The sequence below is a fragment of the Larus michahellis genome, chromosome 2 (assembly GCF_964199755.1).
Source record: "Larus michahellis chromosome 2, bLarMic1.1, whole genome shotgun sequence".
Classification (NCBI taxonomy): Eukaryota; Metazoa; Chordata; class Aves; order Charadriiformes; family Laridae; genus Larus; species Larus michahellis.
In genome coordinates this window covers 755,126-782,465 of record NC_133897.1, presented here as the reverse complement: position 1 = coordinate 782,465, position 27,340 = coordinate 755,126, and the positions used below count along the sequence as shown (strand labels likewise).

The window sequence follows — 27,340 nt, the reverse complement described above, 5'->3', positions numbered from 1 at the left end:
CCACGGGACAAGGGGAAACGGCCTCCAGTTGCCCCAGGGGAGGTTTGGGATGGAAACTGGGAAAAATTCCTTCCCGGAAAGGGCTGTGGAGCGTCGGAAGAGGCCGCCCAGGGCAGCGGGGGAGTCTCCGTCTCTGGAGACATCCCAACCCCGCCTGGACGCGTCCCTGTGCCACCTGCTGCGGGTGACCCTGCTCTGGCCGGGGGTGGGACGGGATGGGCTCCAGAGGGCCCTTCCGACCCCCCCCCCATTCCACGACTCCATGACTCCACGCCGCCCGCAGCCCCCGTCGTGGCAGGAGGGTCCTGCGGGAGCTCCGGGCAGCGCCGTCGAGCGCGGGCGCAAGGCGGGATCGGGCCCCTTCGGGCGGCGGTGGCAGGGCTGCGGGTTTCGGTGTTCCGGAGGAGAAGGGTCCCAGGCCTGGGGGTGTCCCGTGGCCAGGGGGGGGCTACGAACGGGGAGCGAGAGTCCGGTCAACGCCTGGCGAAGAACAAACGGCGCAGAATTCCACGTCCCCGGAGAGGCCGGAGCGACCCGTAACGAGCTCGCAAAATAAAGGGGGGGAGTCGCAAACGCTTCCACGTTTCTCTTCCCCCCACCCCCATCCACACGATGGGATCCCTCCGTTCTCGGCTCCCACCACCCCCCGCACACCACCGGGAAGCTCCCGAAACCCCGCCGGGAAGCCCCGCACGGAGCCGACGCGCGTGCGCCGAGGTGGCGCGGAGACGGGAATGGGTTCTGGAAGTGGAAAATACGGGAATGGGTTCTGGAAATGGAAAATATAGGGGAATGGGTTCTGGAAAGGTGATGGATACGGGAATGGGTTCTGGAAATGGAAAATATAGGGGAATGGGTTCTGGAAAGGTGATGGATACGGGAATGGGTTCTGGAAATGGAAAATACGGGAACGGGTCCTGGAAATGTAATGAATATGGAAGTCGGTTCTGGAAACGTGATGAATATGGGAACGAATTCCGGAAGCGTAACGAATATGGGAAATGGATTCTGGAAGTGTCAGGAATATGGGAATGAGTTCCGGAAATGTAAAATATGGAAATGGGTTCTGGAAATGTAGCGAATACGGGGATGGGTTCTGGAAAAGCGATGAACGGGGGAATGGGTTCTGGAAATGGGCCGGGAAGCGCTCGTGCACCCACTGTGTGTGCGCGCGTGCGTGTGTGTTATTTATCGAGCCAGACGTTGTAGATACCTGTATCTGTCACGTCACGGAAACACGTACGTCTCCAGAGGGGTACAAATGAAATACCTACAGCCCCCCCCCCAAAAAAAAGTGGAAGAATACGGCGTATACGGCGTTCTTTGATCCTAGCGAATGATTGCATTGGAAATGTTAATAGAAAAGAATTACGCGGGAATAAAAGGCGGCTCCGGAGCCCCGCACGCGCGTTGCCGGCCGAGCCCTGGTGCGCGTGGGGCGGGGGGAGTTCAAGAGGTGGGGGGTGGGCCACCAAAGGGGAGGGGGACACACACACAGAGGAATGATCTAGAACGTGGCCCACAGATAACCTGGTAGATACCGGCCGACTTCCGAGGGGGACGGTGTCTGTTTGTCCGCCTTTGATCCCGATCCGAGCATTCCTGACTCCAGACCCGGAATCCAGCGCCTGTTGATACGGTCGCTGGTGATACAGGGGCCTCGAAGGGCACCAGGGGCTGGGGGGGGGAAGTCCCTCAGGCCTTACCGACGCCGAGTGAAAAAGACCGTCTGGTTCCCTCCCGACCGGAACGGCGCGGCTGAGTTTGAACCGCTTCGGAAGCGGCTGGGTCCGACGTCTGCCGGGCTCAGTCGGATAAAAGGAAGCCTCGAGACGTCGTAGCCTTGAGCGGAGCCGACGGGGAGAGACGCCGGTAAGCGAGTTTGGTGAGACCAGGAGTTGCAAACCGAGCCGAAAGACGAACCGACTACGCGCGAAGACGGGAGTTCACCAGCGGACACGGGGAGGAAGACAACGGACGGCCACCAGTGGACCCTGGAAGACCGCCAACGGACGTGGATGTGCCCGCGCCAAGGACGTCCGCATCTATTAACGAGTTCTAGGGGATAATAGGAACAGGTTGGTCATTTCTGGGAGACGCAATGAACACGTACCTTCTGGGTGCCCACCGCCTTTGTTGGCTGAGCGGCTCGGGGCGCGGACCGGGTGAAGTGATCCCCTGCGCGCCCGGTGCCGCCGCAAAGCATGCCAGCCTTCTGCCGCTCCAACACCCGCTCGTAGGGAGCCCTTGATCGCCGGCGTACGCTATCGCTGCCCGTCGCCGACTCCGGGCCGGGACTTCCCCTGTGTCTGCCGGTGACGCCATCGTCATCCTGGGAGCTGGATACGGTTTTGTACACATCGTCCACTTTTGGGTTTTCTTGGTTATTCTATTATTTACTCTTTCCTTTTTTATTATTAATTCCATTAAAGTGGTTTAGTTCTTTTTCTCGACTCGTAAATCTCCCAATCTCTTGGAGGGGGGTGTTGGGTGAAAGGGGGCAAAGCGGTTTTGGCAGAAAATGCCCCCCCCCCCCTTGCGTTTTGACCCTCCTCACCCGGGGGGGGGGCCAGGCGCGGCTGCGTTTAGAGTCTGAGGGACGCCCAACTCGCCGCCGTCACTCCAACGGCGTTCAGTATGTGTTAAACTATCGCGATTCGGATACACGAGTAGGGGACTGCGCCTTCAGGCCCGTCGTGCTCCTGAACCAGCGCGGCCGCTCTCCAGTCTTCGGTCGCGTTCGGTGAGAAGCCGAAACGACCGGCTACTTAAAAAAGGGCAGTTTATTTAAACGACAGGTATGGAGGTTCTTACGGATTGCCGCTGGTAAATACTCTGTCTGCAAAGCACGCGCAAAACGGAAGTAGCGTCACCTACACAAAACGCGCGGCAACGTTATAAACGATACAGCCTGGCGATAAATGTAGGAGAGAGACCCCCTGGAGAAACGTCTCAGTTTCCCGAGGAAGCGCTCGGTATCATCGAAGTCTCACCCAAAGGCGTCCCTGTGGGGGGGGGGGGGGAGAGAGGCCCAGCCCCTCGACTGACCCCTGAAGTCGGCGATGGAATTCTTCGCGGTGGCGTCTTCCCCGGGTATGCCCCCTTTTCCCGGACTATTTTTATGCTATTTGTTATCTTCAAGGTGGAGTCGGAGCGACTTTAGTCACGCCTGCTTTTATTAGGATCGGCGTAAAATTCTCTCGCTCCACAACTAAAGGCACGGAGTTCACGAGGAATTCAGGGCGCAGGCTCAAGGAGGAGCGGGCGCACCTCGGAGGCGGGTGGCCTTTGGGCTGGAGGTGTGTTTTGGTATGACCGTGACATTACAACGGGCAAAGTTCGCACAAAGGGCAGCATTTCGTCAAACTTTGACAAAACGTTGGCTCCGAGCGTCGAGCGGGCAGCTAATTGGCAGCTTCTCTGTTTCACGGTACCATCCCATTCCCGTATCCGCCATACATCATAAGGTAAAGCCACGGGATAATTGCACCCCGTCCCGTACCTCATGGAGCTTCCCCGGGCAGGAACGTGTTCCCAAAACCTCCTAAGTGACCTTCTTTGGCCAGGCAGAGAGAGGACGGGGAGTCTTCTGTATGGCGTGCCCCGTCTGCCTGTTGGGCACGGCTCAGGGCACCGCCATGCCGGCACCCCGTCTCCTTCTCGCGCTCCCCGATGGTTCTCAACCCACTCACCTCCTCCCGGAGCTCCATCACCCGGCGGAGGAGCTCCTCTACCCGCCGCGCACCTCCCAGAGCCGTGCTCACTGCCGCCACGGTATACAGGGCACAGCCTGCAGCCCGGCACCCGGGTGGCACCGCTGCTCCCACGAGTGCTCCGACTGGGAAGCTGCCTCAGCCCTGCTGGCTGCGGAGCTTGGGGAGGTCAAGGCTCTCCACCGGCTGGGTACCGGGGCTCCCTGGTCAAGCTGGTACAGCCCTTCCGCACCCTTCCGTGCCAACTGCCGCGCCAACTCTTGAAGGCTCTCCAGAGGGCCCTGGACAGGCTGGATCCATGGGCCAAGGCCAACTGTAGGAGGTTTAATAAGGCCAAGTGCCGGGTCCTGCACTTCGGTCACAACAACCCCAAGCAACGCTACGGGCTTGGGGCAGAGTGGCTGGAAAGCTGCCCGGCAGAAAAGGACCTGGGGGTGCTGGTGGACGGCCAGCTTGACATGAGCCAGCAGTGTGCCCAGGTGGCCAAGAAGGCCAACAGCATTCTGGCTTGTATCAGGAACAGCGTGGCCAGCAGGAGCAGGGAAGGGATGGTGCCCCTGTACTGGGCACTGGTGAGGCCTCACCTCGAGCGCTGTGTTCAGTTCTGGGCCCCTCTGTACAAGAGGGACGTTGAGGTGCTGGAGCGTGTCCAGAGGAGAGCGACCAGGCTGGTGAGGGCTCTGGAGACCAGGGCATGTGAGGAGAGGCTGAGGGAGCTGGGCATGTTTAGCTTGGAGAAGAGGAGGCTGAGGGGAGACCTCATTGCCCTCTACAACTCCCTGAAAGGAGGGTGCAGAGAGGTGGGGGTTGGCCTCTTCTCCCAGGGGAATAATGACGGGACCAGAGGAAATGGGCTGAAGCTGCGGCAGGGGAGGTTCAGATCAGCTATTAGGAAGAATGACTTTACTGCAAGAGTGGTCAGGCACTGGGACAGCCTGCCCAGGGAGGGGGTTGGGTCACCATCCCTAGAGGTGTTGAAGAAACATCTGGATTTGGTACTTCAGGGCGTGCTCTAGTGGCAGAGATCGTAGGGGTTTGGTTGGACTCGATGATCTCAAAGGTCCTGTCCAACCACGGAGATTCTATGATCCTATCATTCTATGATCCTAACTGCCACACCGGGCGTCTCCGGCTGACATCCCACACTGTTCACGTCATTCCTGGTTGCCCTGGGGCCTCCTTTTGAGGGAGCGGGGTGGGCGCCGTTACTGCTGGCCCAGACCCTGCCTCATCTGCACCCCTGGGGCAAGCTGCCTGCTCCTGTGGGCCACCTGCGCAACCCTGGCATCACCCCGGCTCCAGAAAGCTCAGGAAAAGCCCCTTTTTTGCTGTGAACCCACGCTCCCTGGCAGACGTACCTGCAGCGGAGCTGCCCTTTGGCAAGTGACCGGTCCGGTTGGTGGCCCCTCACGAGCCAACAATGTGCGTTCGCAGCCCCGAAGGCCAGTCCCATCCTGGGCTGCGTCAGAAGAACCGTGGCCAGCAGATCCAGAGAGGGGATTCTCCCCCTCTACTCTGCTCCCGTGAGACCCACCTGGAGTGCTGTGTCCGGAGCCCGCAGCACACGAAGGACACGGAGCTGTTGGAGCGGGGCCAGAGGAGGCCCCGGAGATGCTGGGAGGGCTGGAGCCCCTCTGCTGTGGGGACAGGCTGAGAGAGCTGGGGGTGTTCAGCCTGGAGAAGAGAAGGCTCTGGGGAGACCTTCCAGCCCCGTCCAGTCCCTCAAGGGGCTCCAGGAAAGCTGGGAAGGGGCTGTTTGACAGGGCATGGAGCGACAGGCCGAGGGGCGATGGTTTCAACTAGAGCAGGGCAGGGTTAGATCAGCCATGAGGAAGAAGTTCTTTACACCGAGGGTGGTGAGACACTGGCCCAGGTTGCCCAGGGAGGTGGTGGAGGCCCCATCCCTGGAGACATTCAAGGCCAGGCTGGATGAGGCTCTGAGCGACCTGATCCAGTTGAAGATGTCCCTGCTGACTGCAGGGGGCTGGACTAGGTGGCCTTTAGAGGTCCCTTCCAACCCAACACATTCTGCGGTTCTGCGAGTCTAAGTGACGTTCCCCAGGGTTCACTGTTGGGACAAAGAGGGCTGTCGAGCACTGGAAGAGGCCGCCCAGGGCAGCGGTGGAGTCGCCATCCCTGGGGGGACTTAAAAGAGGCGTAGACGTGGTGCTGAGGGTGTGGGACAGTTACTAAAATGGCCAAAAATACGGCATTGTCCACACATTCAGGAAAGGTATAAAATCAAAAGGCTTCTAAGGTAGAACGCAGCCGCAGCTGGCATGCGAAGAACTCACCACCTGCGGTTCCCTGTACACTATTGCTGGCGAAGCAACACGGGGGATGGAACGGAATGTGACCTTCCGTCGCCGAGCCCTGTGAGAAGGCAGCAGATATGGGAACGAGACGGTCCTGTGGAACTGATAAGCGGCGTGTTTGCTGCCCTGAGCCAACAGTCTGTCCAATTTTGACGAAACGCTGTCCTTCGTGCGAACTTTGCCCGTTATAATGTCACGATCATACCAAAACACACCGCCGCCCCAAAGGCGACCCGCCTCCAAGGCGCCACCGCTCCCCCTGGAGTCCGCGCCCCGAATTTTTCACAAAAATCTAACTTGAAATGCGAGGCGAGAGAATTGTACACCAATCATAATACAGGTGTTAATGACCAGAGGCACTCCAACTCCACCTCGAAGGGAAAAAACAGTATCAAAATAACCCAAGAAAGGGGGGATATGAGGGAAGACACCGTCGTGAACGCGTCAAGGAGGACTCCATCACTGACTGCCTTTGACTTCTGGGGGCAGCCGAGGGGCTGAGCCTTTCTTCCCCCCCATGGGGACGCCTTTGGGTAAGGCTGAGACTACACCGAGTGCTTCCTCGGGAAACTTGGAAATCCCTCTGGAGAGTCTCTTTCCCACATTTAGAGCCAGGCTGTGCGGTTTCGGTTTCTCGTGGAACGCGACCAAAGACGGGAGAGTGGCCGTGCCGGTTCGTGAGCACGACGAGACTGAAGGCGCAGTCCACTCTCAGCGTATCCGGAATCGTTAACAGTTCAATATATTCAACGGGACTGGACGGATCGTGGTGAATTGGGCATAGAATCGTCGAATCGTCAGGGTTGGAAGGGACCTTAAAGATCATCTAGAGCCAACCCCCCGCCGTGGGCAGGGCCACCTCCCGCTAGATCAGGTTGCTCAGCATCACTGAGTGGCATCCCTCAGGATTTAAACCGAGCCGCACCTGGCCTCCCGCCTGGGTGAGGAGTGTCGGAGCGCAAGGGGGGGATTTTCTGCTAAAACTACTTTCCCCCTTCACGCACCAGTAGGACCCACAAGCGGCACCTTCGGGCTCGCTGGCGTTGCCGCCAGTGAGAGATTCCCGGCCAGAGACCGGTACGTGTGCGGGGGTGCGCGTACTGACGGGGGGTGCTTCTACACACACATCTCTACATTTATTACTCGGTGGTTTGTGCCGTTCCTCACGGGGCTCCGCGTCGCTGTGGGACACCTTCGAGCCACTCAGTGCGAATCTCGCCGCCAGAGACGGGGCAAAGCGGTGGCGAGTAAGTGGCGAGGGCAGGCCCTGGGCACGAAGCAGCCGGCGTGGGATCGGGGCGGGGGGGGGGGGAAACGTCCTGGGTCCGGCGGGGACGGGGTTAATCTCCAGCAGGGGCTGGGAGGGGACCCAGCCGGGGGAGGGCTGACCCGAGCTGGCCAAGGGGCTACTCCGTGCCGTGTGACGTCGGGGCCAGCGCGGAGCTGGGGGAGGTGGCCGGGGTGGGGGAGGGACTCGCCGCTCGGGAGCGGGCTGGGCAGCGGGTGGGGAGCGAATGGCGGGGGGTGGCCCTGGCTTTGCTGCTTCTTTCCGCGGAGTCTCTGCTGTTTTCCTCTGCCCTTGGCTGCTCTCTGCAAGAGGCTCGATGCCAGCCCGGGGCTTTGGCCTTTTTCTGCCGCTGCTGCTGCCCTTTCCCCCGGGGGAGGGCAGGTGACTGAGCCGGCGGCCGCCTGGTCCTTTGTTGCCGGCTGGGGCTGAGCCCCGACAGCGACCCTCTTTGGGCAGCTTTTGCTTTCCCCGGGAAACTCTCTTCCTCTCCCCCAAGGGCTTCTTGCCCTTTTGGCCCTCGGTACAAGGGTGAGGAGCGAGCGGGTCCTCGGGGGGAGGGAGCGAGCAGCCGCCCGGTCCTTTGTGTCTGGCTGGGGCTAAAGCAGGAGAGCGACGCTCTTTGGGGGGTCCTTTTCCCGGGGGGGTGGGAGGCTGTGGGTGCAAGGGCAGGCAGCGGCTGGCAGGGAAGTGAAGTTCTGCCCCTCATTTCTTCCTGCAAACGCTGTGCTTGGCAGGGAGCGTCCGTCCTCGCTGCGCCTCGGGCCAAGCCTGGTGTCACGGTGCCGTGCCTTGCAGCTTCTTGCCGCAGATGTCGGTGACGTTCGAGGACGTGGCCATCTACTTCTGCCCCGAGGAGTGGGCCGAGCTGGCGGGCTGGCAGCGGCGGCTCTACCGGGAGGTGATGCTGGAGAACTACCAGGCGGTGGCCTGGCTGGGTGAGGACTGTGTGCGGTGCCGCCGGGCTGGGCTGGAGCTGGAATCGCCCTCTCGAGCTGAGCTGGAGCCCTTGAAAGCCAAAGGCCAGCTGTTGCTGTTGCTGTTGCTGTTGCTGCCCGAGCGCTGCCCGAGCGGTTGGGATTGCAGGTTTTCCCCTGCCCGGCAGCCTCCTGTGGAGAGCGGTGCTGGGAGAGAGAGTGGGCTGGAGTGGTGTTGAGGAGAGCGGAGAGGAATGGCAGAGAGCGGAGTAGAATAAAGCTGACGATGGCGTTGGAGGCGCAGGGCAGGGGGGTGCGAAGGCGTGTGCGGGCAGGGTGAGGAGAGAGGAGCGGAGCGGGGGCAGATGCTGGGCCTGTGGGCAGGGGGAGCCGGTGCCGCTGTGCCGGCAGTGCGGGAGAGGGTGCTTCTCTCTCTTGCCCGCACAGGCTGGTGCGCCGTCAAGCCGGAGATCATCTGCAAGATGGAGCGAGAAGAGACGCCGTGTGTGCCAGAGTGCCCTGGGGCGCGGCGGAGGCACCGCAGCCCTGAGCCAGGTGGGTACCAGGCGGCTGCGTGGGAGCTTGGGGGGTTCCGGCAGCACCATCCCCTTGGCCCCGGCTGCTCCGTGCCCCAGGGAGGGTGGGGGGCTGCTGGGCTGCGCGTGCCACTGCCCGTGGGGAGGGGTCCCATGTGTCCATGCCATCCCCGGCAGTGACCCCGACCTCTCCTCCCCAGCAGACGGTGACGTCCCGATGCGGAGGGAGGATGGGGAGGTCCCCGGGGGGCTGCCAGACCATGAGCGGGGTGGAAGACAGTCCGGGGGCCTCCCAGCCAAGGTACTGCCAACTCGGCCCCCCCGCACCCCTCTGGCCAGCAAGAGACCCCACGTCTGCGCCAAGTGTGGGAAGAGCTTCGGCAAGATCCAGGACCTGAAGAAGCACCAGCAGTCGCACACGGGTGCACGGCCCTTCTCCTGCCGGCAGTGCGGCCGCCGCTTTCGCCTGAAGCAGTTCCTGGTGTCCCACCAGAAGGTGCACAGCGGGGAGAAGCCCTTTGGCTGCACGGAATGCGGGAAGCGCTTTGCTCAGCATTATCAGCTGCTGAGCCACCAGCGAGTGCACTCTGGCGAGAAGCCCTTTGCCAGTGGCCACTGCGGCCGCCGTTTTATCCGCAAGAGCAGCCTGGTCCGCCACCAGCGGGTCCACACTGGGGAGCGCCCGTTCCCCTGCAACAGCTGCCCCAAGGCCTTTGGGGACAAACACAGCCTCAGGAGGCACCAGCGGGTCCACACCGGGGAGCGTCCATTCACCTGCGACAGCTGCCCCAAGGCCTTCAGGAGCAAGATGGCCCTCACCAAACACCAGCGGGTCCACACCGGGGAGCGCCCCTTCACCTGCACCCGCTGTCCCAAGGCCTTCAGGCATAAGCAGAACCTTTACTTCCACCAGCAGGTCCACACCGGGGAGCGCCCCTTCGCCTGCCCCCACTGCCCCAAGGCCTTCAAGAACAAGCATGCCCTCAGCAAACATCAGCGGGTCCACAGCGGGGAGCGCCCCTTCGCCTGCCCCCGCTGCCCCAAGGCCTTCAAGGACAAGTCGACCCTCAGCAAACACCAGCGGGTCCACAGCAGTGAGCACCCGTTCAGTTGCGACAGTTGCCCCAAGGCCTTCAAGGACAAGCAGGCCCTCGTCAAGCACCAGCGGGTCCACACCAGAGAGCCCTCGTTCGTGTGCGACAGCTGCCCCAAGGTCTTCTGGCACAAGTCGTCCCTCAAAAAGCACCGGCGGGTCCACACCGGGGAGCGCCCCTTCGCCTGCGCCCACTGCTCCAAGGACTTCAGGGACAAGTGGTCCCTCACCTCCCACCTGCGGCTCCACAACGGGGAGCGCCCCTTCGCCTGCCCCCGCTGTCCCGAAGCTTTCAGGAACAAGGCGGCCCTCACCGTTCACCAGCGGGTCCACACCGGGGAGCTCCCCTTCACCTGCGACCGCTGCCCCAAGGCCTTCAAGAACAAGCATGGCCTCAGCAAACACCAGCGGGTCCACACCGGGGAGCGCCCCTTCGCCTGCCCCCGCTGCCCCAAGACCTTCCGGGACAAGCAGACCCTCACCGACCACCAGCGGGTCCACAGCGGCGAGAAGCCCTACAAGTGCGGCGAGTGCGGTAAGGCTTACAGACAGAAGCAAGGCCTGAATTACCACCAGCGCGTGCACCGGGGCTCCCCGGCGGTGCCTGACGGCAACCTGCAGAATGGGGGAGGTCCGTCCCCATGGAGGGGGCAGGCGGAGGCCAAGCCCTCCCAGTGATGCAGGTGTGTGAGAGACTGGAACCTAAAAATAACTTAATTTTCTGCAAACCGGCGGGGGGGTTTGCCGAGTTGCTTGTCGGTTTGCTGCTTAACTTTCTGCGGGCCAACGGGAAGCTCGTGCTGACTTCCTGCGAAGCAGCACGAAGGCGTCTCGAAGTTCGCCCATTGCTGCCTCCACGGCGTACGTGACCACCAAGGGTCTACCTCAGTCTTGCTGTGGCACGATGACTGCGCTGAACCACGCGCTACCCAAACAACAAGGGCAGGAAGAACTCATACAGCGACTGCGGCAAACGATGATTGGCTGCGTGAAGGCCACCATCACCATCATGGTCGAACTACGAGCCATGATAGACTATAACTAGTGCGGTGCCCCACCACAATTGGGACCCTCACCGCCGTCACGACTGGAGAACTACGGATCAACGGGCCGCCGTTGAGCTCCAGAGGACCGTCGGGCCGCCGTCGGGCCTGTGGTGGTGACGATACTCTTGCTGTGGTCTGTAATACAGCTTCTCCTTTCTGCCTTTTCTCCACTCCTGCCGTTACTCTATCGCTCACCTCGGTGACTGTTGCTGGGGAATAACAATAAACCTGCACTGAGCGGCACCTGACCTCGTTTGCCTCTTAATCTCACGCTTGGAATCATTATGAACCCCTCCCGGGCCCGACGTAGTTGGACCGGGACGTAAAACATTTTTACCGGCGTCACGGACAGGATTCCTTGACGTGAGAGCGTCGCTTTTACTATTCGCTTTTGCGCGTATTGGAGAGATGCCTGCGTGCCTACGAGTGTGCCTCGTGGGGACGTAACGGGGTGGGAGCCTGTGTGAACGGATCACTAGTGTGCGGGCTCCCTGCGGTGACTGCCCCCATTTTTGTGAAAGCGTTGCACTTTTTGCCCGTTTTACTTTTGGTGTGTTTTATGGGCGCACCCCTCAGGGACGTCGGGGGGGGTGGGACTTTGTGGAGAATTGCTACTGCTTAAGTTCTACCTCCCTGAGGCAACCACCACTCCCCTGTTGTTGAAAAGGAGCAATGATCGTACTGTCCCCGCCGGCAGGGACGTGCCGCATAAGCTTTTAGAGGTAGTGACTGGGCACGAGATAATTGGCGTAACCTGCAGAGTGTGGCCAAACAAATTAGTGCCTTGCAAAAGGACGCCAAACTCCGATCCGGAAAAGGGAAATCTATAATACGCGCCATCTTAGGCGCCTAGAAGCCCGAGACCAGCAACGTAGTGCTGATCCCCAAATTCTACCGTCTTTGCAAGCCCTTGTCCAGTCCCTGCAAGGACAAGCGGAGGATTCTAGTGGCAGAGGTTGTAGGTTGTTTGGTTGGACTCGATGATCTCAATGGTCCTTTCCAACCGCGAAGATTCTATGAGGACCTAAAGGGACAGCTGGATCAGGAGAGAGCTCAGGCAGACCATCTACAACCTGCCCTTAAAGAAGAGCTCCTCGCGAGCGAGAGCTGCGACAGCCATTCGCCCCCCTCCGAGACAGAAACAATACACCCCTGCGAGGGGCTAGAAGAAGCGAGGTTGAGATTAGACAAATTAGAAATGCCTTCTCGCTCGCTCCGACCTTTGGTCAAAACTGAATTCGCAGATGACGCTGATGAAGACGACTCCCCCCAGATTACTGCTAAGGAAGTTGCCATACACCGCTATGGGATTAGCTAAATTAAAACAGGAGTTGGGTCACACCCCTAAAGAATCGGAAACGGAATTTGTGTGGAGGGTGTCGTTGTCGGGTGGGGACCAGATACTACCAAGTGAAAAGGAAGCTGAAGGGTACTGGGGGCCCGGAGTGTTTTTAACTACTGGCGATCACCGTGCCCCTTGGTCCCTAACTCAGAGGGCGGCCTGTTGGGCTGGAGGTCTCAATCCCTTAGAGCGAGGAGACTCTCTCGCTATTCCGGGATCGGTTGATCCCTTGGTGGAGAACGTGCAAAAGGCAGCAACGTTTGCAAATGATGCACGACCGTGAGCTTAGACCCCGACAAGAATCCCCCCCGATGATGCCGGTTGACCCTGAACGGATGACTCCCATAATAAGGGGTCTCCCTGAATCTTTAAAACCTATTGGCACACAACTACAGGGTACAACTGAAGCAGTACCCCAAAGCTAAGGGTCACGGCCGCACCGGAAGGGTTAGTAACCCCTAAGCGCAAGCCCCAAAATTTGAAAGTGTGGACCTGGGGAGAGGTTGCCCAGCAATTAATCAACTACGGGCGAAAATACGGCCCAGTTAGCACCCCGTCCACCAGACAGGACCCGAAGGGGTTGAGGCCGACAGAACTGAAAACTCCCCCAGACCCCAACCAGGAGAAAAGGAAATCCCTCGTTAAATCTCCAGGAGGGAGGGACATACCAAATAAGCGGAGCATATAATGGACCATGGGATGGCGGAAAGGTGTCCTTCAAGATCTTATGGATGGGCTACCAACTGACAAACGGGAGAAATTAATCTTAGGATGGCCTGAAAAGCCAGCGGAGGTGCCCGAAATTCTAGCTCCTAGCACAACTCCACCCCTAATTGACCTGACTAGCTCTACCATCTCCCAAAAGTTAATGGGAAACTCAGCCCTTCACTCCCCGACAGTGGGCAGGGCGGGTGGAGGATGGGCACACGTTAAACAGCTCACCGTGAATCAGCGAAGCGAACTTATGATTACTTGTTTTGTAGGACCTAAGCAAATCCCAATAACGTTTTTAGTTTCTTCTCAGTGGTGCCCGGGGACAGGACAAGGGGTAACGGGCACAAACTTGACCATGGGAAGTTCCACCTCAACACGAGGAGGAACTTCTTTCCCCTGAGGGTGGCAGAGCCCTGGCACAGGCTGCCCAGAGAGGTGGGGGAGTCTCCGTCTCTGGAGACATCCCAACCCCGCCTGGACGCGTTCCTGTGCCACCTGCTGTGGGTGACCCTGCTCTGGCCGGGGGTGGGACGGGATGGGCTCCAGAGGGCCCTTCCAACCCTATGGTTCTATGATCTCAAGGAAGCTGCTGGGCGTCAGCGGCTGAGGTCAGTTCTGGTCGCACCAACACCACACTTTACTCGGTTTCATCAAAGTCCATTTGTTGTTAGTTTGGGGGAATCTTACTGTGGTCATGGACGTGGCATATGGCAATGACAGTAATGATGACAAATGGTGGCTCCTGTACCTGCGGGGGGTGGGAGGGGGGTCCAGCAGCAGCGTCCCCTCGGCCCCAGATGCTCTGTGCCCCAGGAAGAGTGGGGTGCCGGCGGGGTGCCTGGGCCAGTCCCAATGGGGAGGGGTCCCGTGTGCCTGTCCCGTCCCTGGCAGCGACCCTGACACGTCCCCTCCCCAGCAGCTGGCGATGTCCAGACGCAGAGGGGTGGTGGGCATGTCCCCAGGGGTTGCCAGCCCCACCTGTCACTCCAGAAAGGGATTCTGTCCCTTTATGATTCGATGGCCATAGGGTGCACGCGTGTTCACCAGGGCTGTGTATTGTTGTGGCTCTGACGTGCCAGGCCGTGGAATCCCCACCGTCCAATAAACTCTGTTGTCCCTCTCCTCCTCCTGGCTGGAGGCAGGGGCACCCCTGATGTTGAGGACAACATCTACAAGTAGCAGATGAGTTCCTATCCGGAGCGGAGGAATGATTACCGTGCGCTGGAGCAGCCACTCTCCTGCAAAAATTCCTTCCTCCATCTACTTCACCTGGCAACCCAAGCACTCACGTCTGTAGGGCCGGGGTAGGATTTTTATCCCGTTTGCTCACGTTCTCTCCGTAGTCGCAGAGGCAAAGCCGCAGGAAATCTCAGAGCGGGCCCTGTTTCTCTTGGATCGGTTTTGTAGGAGGGCTTTTTTTTCTTAATGACCGACACATGGGTCCTGGAAAAGTTTTTCAAACAGTTTTTCACACAGTTCATCATTTTTCTTAGCTATTCCCTCATTTTGCTCAGCTATCGTCTTGGTGATTTCCTCCGTTTTCTCAGCCACCGTTTCCACAGCTGCCACAGCGAGGGGACGAGGCTGTCGCACCCTGTTCACCCCTTCACTTACAGTCGGTGCATCGGCGTCAGATCGTCCCCAGACCATTGCTGACAACGTGTGGGAATACACCGATGGCGCGCTCTGCGCAAGCTTCCTCGGTGTGGGAAAGCAACGGAAGATCGCTGCCAGCAGTGTGCCCAGGTGGCCAAGAAGGCCAACAGCATCCTGGCCTGTATCAGGAATAGTGTGGTGAGCCGGACTAGGGAAGTGATCATCCCCCTGTACTCGGCACTGGTGAGGCCCCACCTCAAGTACTGCGTTCAGTTTTGGGCCCCTCGCTACAAGAGGGACATTGAGGTGTTGGAGCGTGTCCAGAGAAGGGCTACAAAGCTGGTGAGGGGTCTGGAGGACAAACCTTATGAAGAACGACTGAGGGAGCTGGGGGTGTTTAGCCTGGAGAAGAGGAGGCTGAGGGGAGACCTTATCACCCTCTACAACTACCTGAAAGGAGGTTGTAGAGAGATGGGGGCTGACCTCTTCTCCCTGGTGACAAGTGATAGGACGAGGGGAAACGGGTTCAAGTTACGTCAGGGGAGGTTTAGATTGGATATTAGGAAACATTTTTTCACTGAAAGGGTTATTAAACATTGGAATAGGCTGCCCAGGGAGGTGGTGGATTCACCATCCCTGGAGGTGTTTAAAAAAAGGGTAGATGGGGCACTGAGGGACATGGTTTAGAAGTGGCTCTTGTCAGGGTAGGTTAAAGGTTGGACTCGATGATCTTAAAGGTCCCTTCCAACCTCAACAATTCTATTCTATGATTCTATCAGGGAGGAGGATTGTGAACACGCTCCAGTGACTCGCACCCGGGGTGCTGGGAAACACACACGTCTGTCACACCAATTGTTATTCAGTCTCGGGTGCTTGCAAGAAAAACACTTCCTAGTGTTTTTCTATCTTAGATAACATAAGCCTGCGATGGACTCGGGGACACCTTATCTAGCCGTATCTTATAAATCCTGGCCTTATAAACCTTATCTTATAAACCCTGGCCTGTTGCTGAAGAAGATCAAAGCACGGTGGGAAAACGATGCGTGTTTGAACCCTTTAGATACCAGCGAGAACAGGGAGTCCGCGCGCGCCCTTGCTAACAAGGACTCTCTCGCTGCCAAGGACTCTCGCTAACAAGGACTCTCTCGCGCGCCGCGGTGCCCGCGGTCCCTGCTTGCGTGCCTCTGCCCGGGTGTTACTTCGGAGATTCCCCAGTCTGGGAGGTATCGAGACTAAATTTGTTCTTCGCCTTTCATCCGTGGGGTGCGGTTGTTCCTGCGTCCCGCCTGCATCGGCTCACGCACTCGGCAAAGATCATTTGCATGGCATTTCACCAGGGTCTGCATTCTCTTGCCGGTCACCATAAATCGTCTCTCGAACCCCCAGTTCTCTCAGGTACTTGAGACCTTCTTCCACGCTGGTCCGTTTGCTTGGGCAGCATTCGATGTCGTCCTTAAAGGGATACCTGCCCTTTGCAGCTGCCGGCAGTCGCCTCCAGAGACCGAGAGTGTTTGTCTTTGTCCCGATCACTTTATCGATACCTCCATCTTTGGCCAGGTTTCCCGATGCCCGGCTTCTCTACCTTCTAAATCTATGGAATCAGCCCGATTGTCCCGGCATTGGAGCAACCAGGAGATAAGTGTCTCCCCTTCTTGGTGACTTAAGTACTTCCTCGTATTTCGCAAATCCTTCACAGAGAAGGATTTAATGATTATTTCTGCATCTGAGTCCCCCTCCTGCGTCGACGCTGCCCGAGAAGGACCCTCCCCTGGATCTGCTCTATAAGGACCCTCTCCCGCGCTGTCTGCCATGAGCTGCTCCTTGTTGCAAAGGGCAGGGGAAGGAGCCGATCTCCTCTTCTGGTCACCGGGGCACCTGGTACCGCCTCTGCTGGAGTTTGAAGAGCAGGTTGGGGGGAGCCTGGGCAGTGGTTTGTGTCTGTGCCGGCTGGGAATTGGCCCATGGGATCTGAGCAGCAGCAATGCACGTCACGCCATACCCCCTCCGGCTCCCATGTTTAACACAAACCCACCCCTGCAACGTATTCAGGAGAAGCAGCAACACAATCACGATCTTCGGAAAGCAGCGTTCGTTTTCTAAAGAGCCCAGAAGGTTTCCATCCCCTGGCTCTTTGGCATAAGCATGGAAGGGCAAGATAAGCCTTCCCCGGGTGAAACCAAAAGCGTAATCGGCAACAGAATCCATCAGGCGATGCCCAAAATATGCAGGTACAGCCGTTATCCAAGTCACCGTATCATACACCTGGATGCCAACCCGTACAAAAACAGCCCCTTGCAACCACCGCATACGAACACAAGGAGCCAGAAAACCACGCAACGTATTCAGTAAGTTCGGCAACGTCGCGCCTATTAACGTCAAAGGAAGCTCTCTAAGGGCACGATCCAACATTCCGCGGAGGAACAACATTCCCTGGGCAAGCTGGAAGCTCACGCCCCACATCGGGCGCAAATAAACCTGTCACGGTTTGGGTCAGGTTGGCCAATGACAAGCCCACAGACGCTCTCCCCCACCTCTCACACTAGTTTAGAAAAAACTAAACTACTTTAATGACATATTAATAAGAAAAAGAAAATAATGAAAAAGAGACAATACATACAAAACCGTATCACGCTGCCAGGGAGATGTCACTGGCCACAGTGGTCAGGCCACACCTGGAACACTGTGTTCAGTTTTGGTCCCCGCTGTACAAAAAAGACGCGGACAAGCTGGAGAGGGTCCAGAGACGATGGCCATCAAGACGATGAAGGGACTGGGAAGGCGGCCAGGTGAGGACAGGCTGAGAGAACTGGGTTTGCTCAGCCTTGAGAAAAGACGGCTTAGGGGAGACCTCATCACCACCTTCCAGTGTTTAAAGGGAAGCTAAAAGAAGACGGTGGCTCCCTTTTTACAAGGAGTGGCAGGGAAAAGACGAGGAGTGATGGGTACGAGTTAGTCCAGGGCAGATTCCAACTGGACACAAGAAGAAAACTTGTCACCGTGACACCAATCAGCCATAGGAATAAGCTCCCCAGGAAAGCGGTGGATTCCCCATCAGCGTTGGATGCTTTTAAGATGCAGCCGGACACGCTGCTGGGCCGTCTTGTTTGGACTGGGCTTTTCCAAGAAAGTTTGGACCGGATGATCCTTGAGGTCCCTTCCAACCTGGCATTCTACGGCTCTGTGAGGTTGTAGCGAGGTGGGCGCCAGTCTCTTCCCCCAAGTTACAGGCAATAGTTTTGCCCCAAAGCGGGGTCGTTCACCAGGTGCGCAGACGCCAACACGCACAGAGGGCAGAGGCATTATTTATTTAAATCATTTCCGCAGAGACGGGCGCTAGGTGGTACCCCACAAAGCCAGCACATCAGCCGACGAACTCTTAGGAATATTTATATGGTTCAAAACACAGCAATACACACCCTTAATTATTGGTTAGTACCTTAGCTTAACGGTTTCTAATGGTTAGTACAGTCTCTCGCTTTCATTTGAAGTTACAAGGTCCTTCAATCGATGCGTGCAAGCTCCACACGTGCTGGGGGAGGGGGAGTAGCCCAGCTCAGTCTCCCACTGAGTCGATGGTCACGATCTCCCACCGACGACTTCACATTTCCCCCAATTACTGCAAATTTTTGTTGACTTTATGCTTTATCCAACAGCTGTCTAGTTTTCGACCGGTTTCGGTGCCTCCCGTGGAGGAATGTTCCCATATCGGCCTCCTGTTCTTCTTCAAGGGTATATTCATTGACACGGCACGCAATGTTTATACCAAGTGTCCGGTTGCACGGGGCCTTGGGACCTTTTTACAGCACTTTGTTCTTACTTAGTGAGAGATTCTACCTTCTAAAATGTATTTTCCCTTTCTAAAAGCACATTCTACCTTCTTAAAGTATATCAATAGGACGAGGGGGCACGGCCTCAAGTTGTGCCAGGGGAGGTTTAGGATGGATATAAGGACAAAGTTCTTCATCGAAAGGGCTGGCAAGCGTTGGAAGAGGCCGCCCAGGGCGGTGGTGGAGTCGCCATCCCTGGGGGGATTCAAAAGAGGTGTAGACACGGTGCTGAGGGACGTGGGGTGGTGGTGGGCTCGGCAGGGCTGGGCTAACGGTTGGACTCCATGATCTGAAAGTCTCTTCCAACCAAAAGGATTCCATGGTTCTGCTCTTCCCTCAGGTACTGCCCACCCAGCGAGCAGCCTGGGGGGCACAAGGAGCTGGAAGGGATGCTTTCTTTCTTGTTCCCTTACACTTTAGTTTTCTATTATTATTTCTTTTTCATTATTAAGGTATATTCATCCCAACCCACCAGTTTCGCCCTCACTGTTACCCTCCCCGGGCTCTGCAGCCCTGCCGGCGGCTGCTCCTGCTGTACGGCCGCTCTCCCGTGTGCCAGCCCGTATCGGCTGCGGCTCGGCCTCGCCGTGCTCCAGCGCTGAGGAGCGGGGCCAGGCGCATCTCCCGGGCCAGGGGCCGGCCCTCTGTAAGAGCCCTGAAACAAAGAAGCGGGAGACGTCTCCCACCTCTCCAGCCTCCTCCAGGAACGGAACGTCTCAAACACTCCCGGTAAATCAGGAACGCCGGCCTGGTGTTCAAAGAACTGATAAGGCTCAGGCTTTGCTCACTCAGGCGCCTGGGGAGCCGCGGGAGGATTGCCTTGTGCAGACAAGGCAGCTCTGCCACTCGTGTGGTAAGCTTGTCAGGTCTCTGCTCTCGAGGCCATCGTGTCCCACGCGTCACCTCTGCCTCGTTATCCGCGACGCGCCTGTGGACGCGCACACCCTGCATCCGCTAATGAAGGTTACAGAGGTCATGCTAAACGCGTGTGACTGCGGCACTCGTCTCTCCGCCCAAGTCATGCCGCACGTCGCCCCAGGGAAGGGAGGCACCTGAGAGGAGAACTGCCCTTTGGCAGTGGGACATAAAGGGGAGGAAGGCTGGTGCAACGGGGGATTCACAAAGAGGGAATACACAGAAGGGCGCTCCTACAAGACACCCCTCCTCACCCCTGCGTTTGGCTGGAGCAGCGCTGGAACCAGGACCGGTGATCTGCATTTCGGTCACAACAACCCCAAGCAACGCTACGGGCTTGGGGCAGAGTGGCTGGAAAGCTGCCCGGCAGAAAAGGACCTGGGGGTGCTGGTGGACGGCCAGCTTGACATGAGCCAGCAGTGTGCCCAGGTGGCCAAGAAGGCCAACAGCATTCTGGCTTGTATCAGGAACAGCGTGGCCAGCAGGAGCAGGGAAGGGATGGTGCCCCTGTACTGGGCACTGGTGAGGCCTCACCTCGAGCGCTGTGTTCAGTTCTGGGCCCCTCTGTACAAGAGGGACGTTGAGGTGCTGGAGCGTGTCCAGAGGAGAGCGACCAGGCTGGTGAGGGCTCTGGAGACCAGGGCATGTGAGGAGAGGCTGAGGGAGCTGGGCATGTTTAGCTTGGAGAAGAGGAGGCTGAGGGGAGACCTCATTGCCCTCTACAACTCCCTGAAAGGAGGGTGCAGAGAGGTGGGGGTTGGCCTCTTCTCCCAGGGGAATAATGACGGGACCAGAGGAAATGGGCTGAAGCTGCGGCAGGGGAGGTTCAGATCAGCTATTAGGAAGAATGACTTTACTGCAAGAGTGGTCAGGCACTGGGACAGCCTGCCCAGGGAGGGGGTTGGGTCACCATCCCTAGAGGCGTTGAAGAAACGTCTGGATTTGGTACTTCAGGGCGTGCTCTAGTGGCAGAGATTGTAGGGGTTTGGTTGGACTCGATGATCTCAAAGGTCCTGTCCAACCACGGAGATTCTATGATCCTATAATTCTATGAATTATCATGGACTTAGTTAAGACGTATATTAATCACTGTAGGAATCTAATAAATGTTTGTATACGGACCTTGAGAGTCGTCTCACCTCAGTCCTCGCTGCTGGGAATTTGCAAACCCGAGTCACTTCTCCCTCGCCCCTCTTCTGAGCGGTCTGTGGGTCATGACACGCTGCCTCACTTGAAGTCCCCGCTGCCCTGGCAGCCAGCAGAGCCCCGCTCCCCGCCTGCGCTGCCGGGAGAGGGTGGCCGTGCCCAGGACACGCCTGGCCCTGGTTCCATCTCCTGGAGGATGCAGGGCACCAGTCAGGGAGGGACGAGGGGTCCTGCAGCTTTTACCCCGGACCCACAGCTTCCACGCAGACGGGTGGCAGTTTCAGGGGTGTCGGGCTGCAGAGGTGGCCGCAGGCTGGGGGTGCTGGGGGGGCACAGGCGAGCCAGCATGATCCCCTCATCCCGAAACTGCTTCTCACAGCTGCTGAACGGGAAGGTCTTGGTCTCCACTCACCCCTTCTGCCAGGGACGAACTGCCCTCCTCGCAACGTCCACCCTCCGGCACGGCCGGCGGGCCCTGGTGCACCCGACGGTGGCATTTCAGGCCTTCCTTACGGATGTAGGTCTTGCCGCACTCGCCGCACTTGTAGGGCTTCTCGCCGGTGTGGAGCCGCTGGTGGATGGTGAGGGTCTGCTTGTCTCTGAAGGTCATGGGGCAGTAGGTGCAGGTGAAGGGGCGCTCCCCAGTATGGACCCGCTGGTGGATGGTGAAGGCCTTCCTGTGCTTGAAGGTCTTGGAGCAGTGGGCGCAGGCAAAGGGGCGCTCCCCGGTGTGGACCCGCTGGTGGATGTTAAGCGACAACCTGCACCTGAAGGTCTGGGTGCAGCGGGTGCAGGCGAAGGGGCGCTCCCCGGTGTGGATGCGCTGGTGGTCGGTGAGTGACATCTTGCACCTGAAGGCCTTGGGGCAGTGGGGGCAAGCGAAGGGGCGCTCCCCAGTGTGGACCCGCTGGTGGTCACTGAGGGTCTTCTTTTTTCTGAAGACCTTGGGGCACTGGGTGCAAGCAAAGCGGCGCTCCGCGTTATGGACCTGCTGGTGGATGGTGAGGGCCTTCTTGTACCCAAAGGTCTTGGGACAGTGGTTGCAGGCAAAGGGGCGCTCCCCGGTGTGGACGTGCTGGTGACCTTTTAGGGTCTGCTTGTCCTTGAAGGCCTTGGGGCAGTGTTCGCAGGTGAAGGGGCGCTCCCCGGTGTGGACCAGCTGGTGGACAGTAAGGTTTGTCTTGTCCTTGAAGGCCATGGGACAGTGGGCGCATTTGTAGGGGCGCTCCCCGGTGTGGATCCGCTGGTGACTGATGAGTGATGACTTTTCCCTGAAGGCCTTGGGGCAGTGGGTGCAGGCGAAGGGGCGCTCGCCAGTGTGGATGCTCTGGTGGCGGATCAGGTGGTGCTTCTGCCTGAAGCGGCGGCCGCAGTGGCTGCAGGCGAAGGGCTTCTCGCCGGTGTGAATGCCTTGGTGGCTCAGCAGGTGATGCTTCTGAATGAAGCGCTTCCCGCATTCGGCGCAGCTGAAGGGCTTCTCCCCACCGTGCCCCTTCTGGTGGGACACCAGGTTCTGCTTCAGCTGAAACTGGCGGGTGCACTGCCGGCAGCAGAAGGGCTGCGCTGCCACGTGCGTCTGCTGGAGCTTCTTCTGGTCCTGGCTCTTGCGGAAGCTCTTCCCACACATGGCGCAGGTGTGGGGTCCCTTCGGGCCCGGGGGGCCAGCGGGGGGTCGGGCTGACAGCAGCTTTGCTGAGATGCCTCCCCTCCGCCTCCCGCCTCGCTGAGGAATCCCCGGGAGCAGGGTGGTGGGGTCTGGCAGCCCCCCGGGGACCTCCCCATCCCCCCTCCGCATCGGGACGTCACCGTCTGCTGGGGAGGAGAGGTCGGGGTCACTGCCGGGGATGGCACGGACACATGGGACCCCTCCCCACGGGCAGTGGCACGCGCAGCCCAGCAGCCCCCCACCCTCCCTGGGGCACGGAGCAGCCGGGGCCAAGGGGATGGTGCTGCCGGAACCCCCCAAGCTCCCACGCAGCCGCCTGGTACCCACCTGGCTCAGGGCTGCGGTGCCTCCGCCGCGCCCCAGGGCACTCTGGCACACACGGCGTCTCTTCTCGCTCCATCTTGCAGATGATCTCCGGCTTGACGGCGCACCAGCCTGTGCGGGCAAGAGAGAGAAGCACCCTCTCCCGCACTGCCGGCACAGCGGCACCGGCTCCCCCTGCCCACAGGCCCAGCATCTGCCCCCGCTCCGCTCCTCTCTCCTCACCCTGCCCGCACACGCCTTCGCACCCCCCTGCCCTGCGCCTCCAACGCCATCGTCAGCTTTATTCTCCTCCGCTCTCTGCCATTCCTCTCCGCTCTCCTCAACACCACTCCAGCCCACTCTCTCTCCCAGCACCGCTCTCCACAGGAGGCTGCCGGGCAGGGGAAAACCTGCAATCCCAACCGCTCGGGCAGCGCTCGGGCAGCAACACCAACAGCAACAGCTGGCCTTTGGCTTTCAAGGGCTCCAGCTCAGCTCGAGAGGGCGATTCCAGCTCCAGCCCAGCCCGGCGGCACCGCACACAGTCCTCACCCAGCCAGGCCACCGCCTGGTAGTTCTCCAGCATCACCTCCCGGTAGAGCCGCCGCTGCCAGCCCGCCAGCTCGGCCCACTCCTCGGGGCAGAAGTAGATGGCCACGTCCTCGAACGTCACCGACATCTGCGGCAAGAAGCACGCCCGCCTCAGCGCCTTCCCCCGCACACTCGCCCAGCGCCTCTGCCCAAATCCTGCCGCTGCTGCCCCACGCCACCAACCGCGGCAACGCCAGCCCCTGGCGTCCCCGCAGCCGGGGCGCGTGGGGAGCGCGCGGGCTGCCACGGCTGCAGCTCTGCACAACCTCAGCAAGGGCAGAGCAGGGCGAGCAGACGGGTTGATGGGGAGCGCCGGGGCGGGCGCCCCCTCGCCCTCACCCCCACCTTGCCGCAGCAGCCTGGAGCCCGGCGCGCCGCTGGCTCTCCACGGGGAGACGGAGGCCCGCACAAGGCCTTCTCCGGGGAGATGCAGGTGGGATGCTCCGCGTTCCGCAGCAGATGCCCGCCCGGCACCAGCCGCAGCGGCGCAGCGAGGACGGACGCTCCCTGCCAAGCACAGCGTTTGCAGGAAGAAATGAGGGGCAGAACTTCACTTCCCTGCCAGCCGCTGCCTGCCCTTGCACCCACAGCCTCCCACCCCCCCGGGAAAAGGACCCCCCAAAGAGCGTCGCTCTCCTGCTTTAGCCCCAGCCAGACACAAAGGACCGGGCGGCTGCTCGCTCCCTCCCCCCGAGGACCCGCTCGCTCCTCACCCTTTGTCGTGGTTTGGCCTCAGATGGCAACAAAGAACCACGTGCCGCTCGCTGGCGCCTTCCTAATACAGGAAGGATCGTAAGAAAAGGGCAGACTCTTGGGTTGGGACAAAGGCAGTTTAACAGGACAGCAAAGGGAACAGGCAAACAACAACAACAACAACACGGACAGGGGAATATACAAACGCGATTACGGAACCGCCGCTCCCCGCCGCTCGCCGACCGGACCCGGGACGCCCCCGCCCGCTCCAAGCAGCAACTTCCTGCCCCTCCCCCGGCAGCTCCGGGTGGGCGTGGCTCACATGGCATGGAATACCAGGAAAAGTTAACCCTATCCCCACCGGAACCAGGACACCCTTGTACCGAGGGCCAAAAGGGCAAGAAGCCCTTGGGGGAGAGGAAGAGAGTTTCCCGGGGAAAGCAAAAGCTGCCCAAAGAGGGTCGCTGTCGGGGCTCAGCCCCAGCCGGCAACAAAGGACCAGGCGGCCGCCGGCTCAGTCACCTGCCCTCCCCCGGGGGAAAGGGCAGCAGCAGCGGCAGAAAAAGGCCAAAGCCCCGGGCTGGCATCGAGCCTCTTGCAGAGAGCAGCCAAGGGCAGAGGAAAACAGCAGAGACTCCGCGGAAAGAAGCAGCAAAGCCAGGGCCACCCCCCGCCATTCGCTCCCCACCCGCTGCCCAGCCCGCTCCCGAGCAGGACTTGGGGGTACTCGTGGATGACAAGCTGGACAGGAACCAGCAATGTGCGCTCGCAGCCCCGAAGGCCAGTCCCATCCTGGGCTGCGTCAGAAGAACCGTGGCCAGCAGATCCAGAGAGGGGATTCTCCCCCTCTACTCTGCTCTCGTGAGACCCACCTGGAGTGCTGTGTCCAGCTCCGGAGCCCTCAGCACACGAAGGACATGGACCTGTTGGAGCGGGTCCAGCGGAGGGCCATGAAGATGATCCGAGGGCTGGAGCCCCTCTGCTGTGGGGACAGGCTGAGAGCGTTGGGGGTGTTCAGCCTGGAGAAGAGAAGGCTCTGGGGAGACCTTCCAGCCCCGTCCAGTCCCTCAAGGGGCTCCAGGAAAGCTGGGAAGGGGCTGTTTGACAGGGCATGGAGCGACAGGCCGAGGGGCGATGGTTTCAACTAGAGCAGGGCAGGGTTAGATCAGCCATGAGGAAGAAGTTCTTTACACCGAGGGTGGTGAGACACTGGCCCAGGTTGCCCAGGAGGTGGTGGAGGCCCCATCCCTGGAGACATTCAAGGCCAGGCTGGATGGGGCTCTGAGCGACCTGATCCAGTTGAAGATGTCCCTGCTGACTGCAGGGGGCTGGACTAGGTGGCCTTTAGAGGTCCCTTCCAACCCAACACGTTCTATGATTCTAAGTCCCTCCCCCACCCCAGCTCTATACTGGGAATGATGTCACATGGTATGGAGCAGCTCCTTGGCCAGCTCATCACATGGCACGGAGTAGCCCCTTGGCCAGCTCGGGTCAGCCCTCCCCCGGCTGGGGTCTGCTGAAAATTAACCCCGTCCCCGCCAAACCCAGGACATTTCCCACCCCTGATCCCACGCCGGCTCCTTCGTGCCCAGGGCCTGCCCTCGCCACTTACTCGCCACCACTTTGCCCCGTCTTTGATACTCTCCTGCTTTCGGCTGGATGCACGTTCCAAATCACACTCCGAGTGTAACCCTCTCTACCAAGTGACCCCGAAGAATGACTTTACAGCTTTGATGAAACCGAGGAAACTTGCCGTGGTGATGGGACCAGAACTGGCTTCGGCAGTTGGCGCCCAGCAACCTCCTGGAGATGGACATCTTCAACCCACGGACCGTGGGCACCAGCAGATACACCAGCCACGAGCTCCGGATACCGTGTGTAACATCCCAACGCCACACGCCATCCCTCCTGCCCTGAGAGACTGTTCTGACAGAGGGAGCCCAAAGCCACGGACTGAATGAACTCAACAGACACTGTGGAGGGATGGCCCACGGACGGAGGGAACGACAGCTGTGTCTGCATGTGTGCGTATATAGAATCACAGAATCGCCCGGGCTGGAAGGGACCTTTGAGATCATCGAGTCCTACCATCAACCTGACTCTGACAAAAACCATCACTAAACCAGATCTTTAAGCGCCACGTCTGCCCGGCTTTAAACCCCCCCAGGGACGGCGACTCCCCCACTGCCCTGGGCAGCCTCTTCCAACGCTTGACAACACTTTCGGTGAAGAAATTTTTCCTCATATCCATCCTAAACCTGCCCTGGCGCAACTTGAGGCCGTTTCCCCTTGTCCCATGGCCTGTTCCTTGGGAGAAGAGACCGACTCCCCCCCCCCGGCTGCCCCCTCCTTTCAGGGAGCTGTGGAGAGCGAGGAGGTCTCCCCTCAGCCCCCTTTTCTCCAGGCTGAACACCCCCAGCTCCCTCAGCCGCTCCCCGGAGACAGGGCAAAGCGGTGGCGAGTAAGTGGCGAGGGCAGGCCCTGGGCACGAAGGAGCCGGCGTGGGATCGGGGCGGGGGGGGGGGAAACGTCCTGGGTCCGGCGGGGACGGGGTTAATCTCCAGCAGGGGCTGGGAGGGGACCCAGCCGGGGGAGGGCTGACCCGAGCTGGCCAAGGGGCTACTCCGTGCCGTGTGACGTCGGGGCCAGCGCGGAGCTGGGGGAGGTGGCCGGGGGGGTGTGATATTGCCGGGCACAAACTGGAGCAGAGGAAATTCCCTACGGACAGGAGGAAAAAACCCCTTTGCGCCGAGAGCGGCGGAGCTCGGGCCGAGGACACCCAGAGGGGCCGCGGCGTCTCCCGCCCGGCCAGACTCGAACCCGCCCGGACTCGGCCCCGCGCCCGCTGCCGGGGGCGACCCCGCATCGGCGGGGGGTGGGCGCGGGGGAGGGCAGGCGGCCCCGCCGGAGCGCTGGGCCAGGCCCCGGGCGGGCGGAGGGAAGGCGGCCCCGCGCAGCGCCCGCCGGCAGGAGACGCCCCCGGGCCGGGCTCCGCCGAGCGCCGCATCGCCGGGACGCGACCGGGGAACCCCCATCCCCGGGGCGACCCAGGGGGACCCCGCCCGCCGGCCGCGCCGTACCTGCCCGCCGCCGCCACGGCCGCTCCGCCCGCCGCCGGCCCGCCCCCCTCGGCCCCTATTGGCCGGCCCGCCCCGCCGCTCCGCTCCCATTGGGCGAGGCGGACGCTCGTCTCGACCGCCCTTCCCGGGAGTCACCTGACCCCGCCCCCCCCCCGAGTCTGGCATCACCCGCTGCGGCGCACCCGGTCACGTGTCCCCGGGGGGGGTCACATGACGATCCGTCCGTCAGGTTCCCCCGGGGTCTGGCGTGGCTTCGGCTCGTAAATGCCCTCGCCGGTAATTAGTGGCCCAAATGGGCTTTTTTCCACGGCCAGGACGTGGGGCGCCACCCGCCGGCAACGGGAAGGGCGCGGCGCGGCCGGCGTCGGGGTATCGCAGCGGTTTCGGGTGATGTTCTCCCCCGTCGGTAAAACAAGCCCTTACCCGCGCGCTCGTGTCAGTCCCGGGGCATGAGCTGCGTGCCGTTGGAACGACCTGTAGTAGACAGTAGATTGTAGTAGACAGCAAATTATCCATGAGCCAGCAGTGTGCCCTTGTCGCCAAGAAGGCCAATGGCATCCTG

At 60.1% G+C, this 27,340-nt stretch overlaps 3 protein-coding genes and 2 pseudogenes across 7 annotated transcripts; 4 read left to right on the top strand and 1 right to left on the bottom strand.

The window, feature by feature from the left end:
• Positions 1-1,955: 1,955 nt before the first annotated feature.
• Positions 1,956-27,340, bottom strand: LOC141738504 (uncharacterized). Of its 5 annotated transcripts, none has more exons than XR_012585406.1 (8): positions 26,779-27,340; positions 24,571-24,717; positions 23,351-23,512; positions 22,967-23,093; positions 22,439-22,546; positions 20,858-22,257; positions 20,439-20,634; positions 1,956-2,058 (listed from the first exon to the last, which is right to left on the bottom strand). XR_012585406.1 is itself a non-coding variant. In XM_074573763.1 (7 exons), exons 1-7 carry the CDS (start codon positions 26,941-26,943, stop codon positions 20,527-20,529), a joined length of 2,217 nt encoding a protein of 738 aa, XP_074429864.1. In that variant the 5' UTR covers positions 26,944-27,340; the 3' UTR covers positions 17,279-20,526. The 5 variants fall into 5 exon arrangements, 2 of the variants coding, with proteins under 2 accessions (XP_074429864.1, XP_074429865.1); XR_012585405.1 differs by lacking the exon at positions 1,956-2,058 and adding an exon at positions 4,672-4,811; XR_012585404.1 differs by lacking the exon at positions 1,956-2,058 and adding an exon at positions 17,278-20,347.
• Positions 3,506-4,729, top strand: LOC141738516 (uncharacterized). The gene has a single exon (XM_074573796.1). It carries the CDS (start codon positions 3,506-3,508, stop codon positions 4,727-4,729), a length of 1,224 nt encoding a protein of 407 aa, XP_074429897.1.
• On the top strand, positions 7,169-11,128 carry LOC141738507 (uncharacterized). Its single transcript, XM_074573772.1, is given in 5 exon segments — positions 7,169-7,275; positions 8,051-8,251; positions 8,678-8,785; positions 8,967-10,499; positions 10,502-11,128. Coding segments are annotated over 4 exon segments (1,995 nt in total). The 5' UTR covers positions 7,169-7,275; positions 8,051-8,124; the 3' UTR covers positions 10,729-11,128.
• Positions 10,764-13,237, top strand: LOC141738200 (uncharacterized; annotated as a pseudogene).
• On the top strand, positions 14,169-15,244 carry LOC141738199 (uncharacterized; annotated as a pseudogene).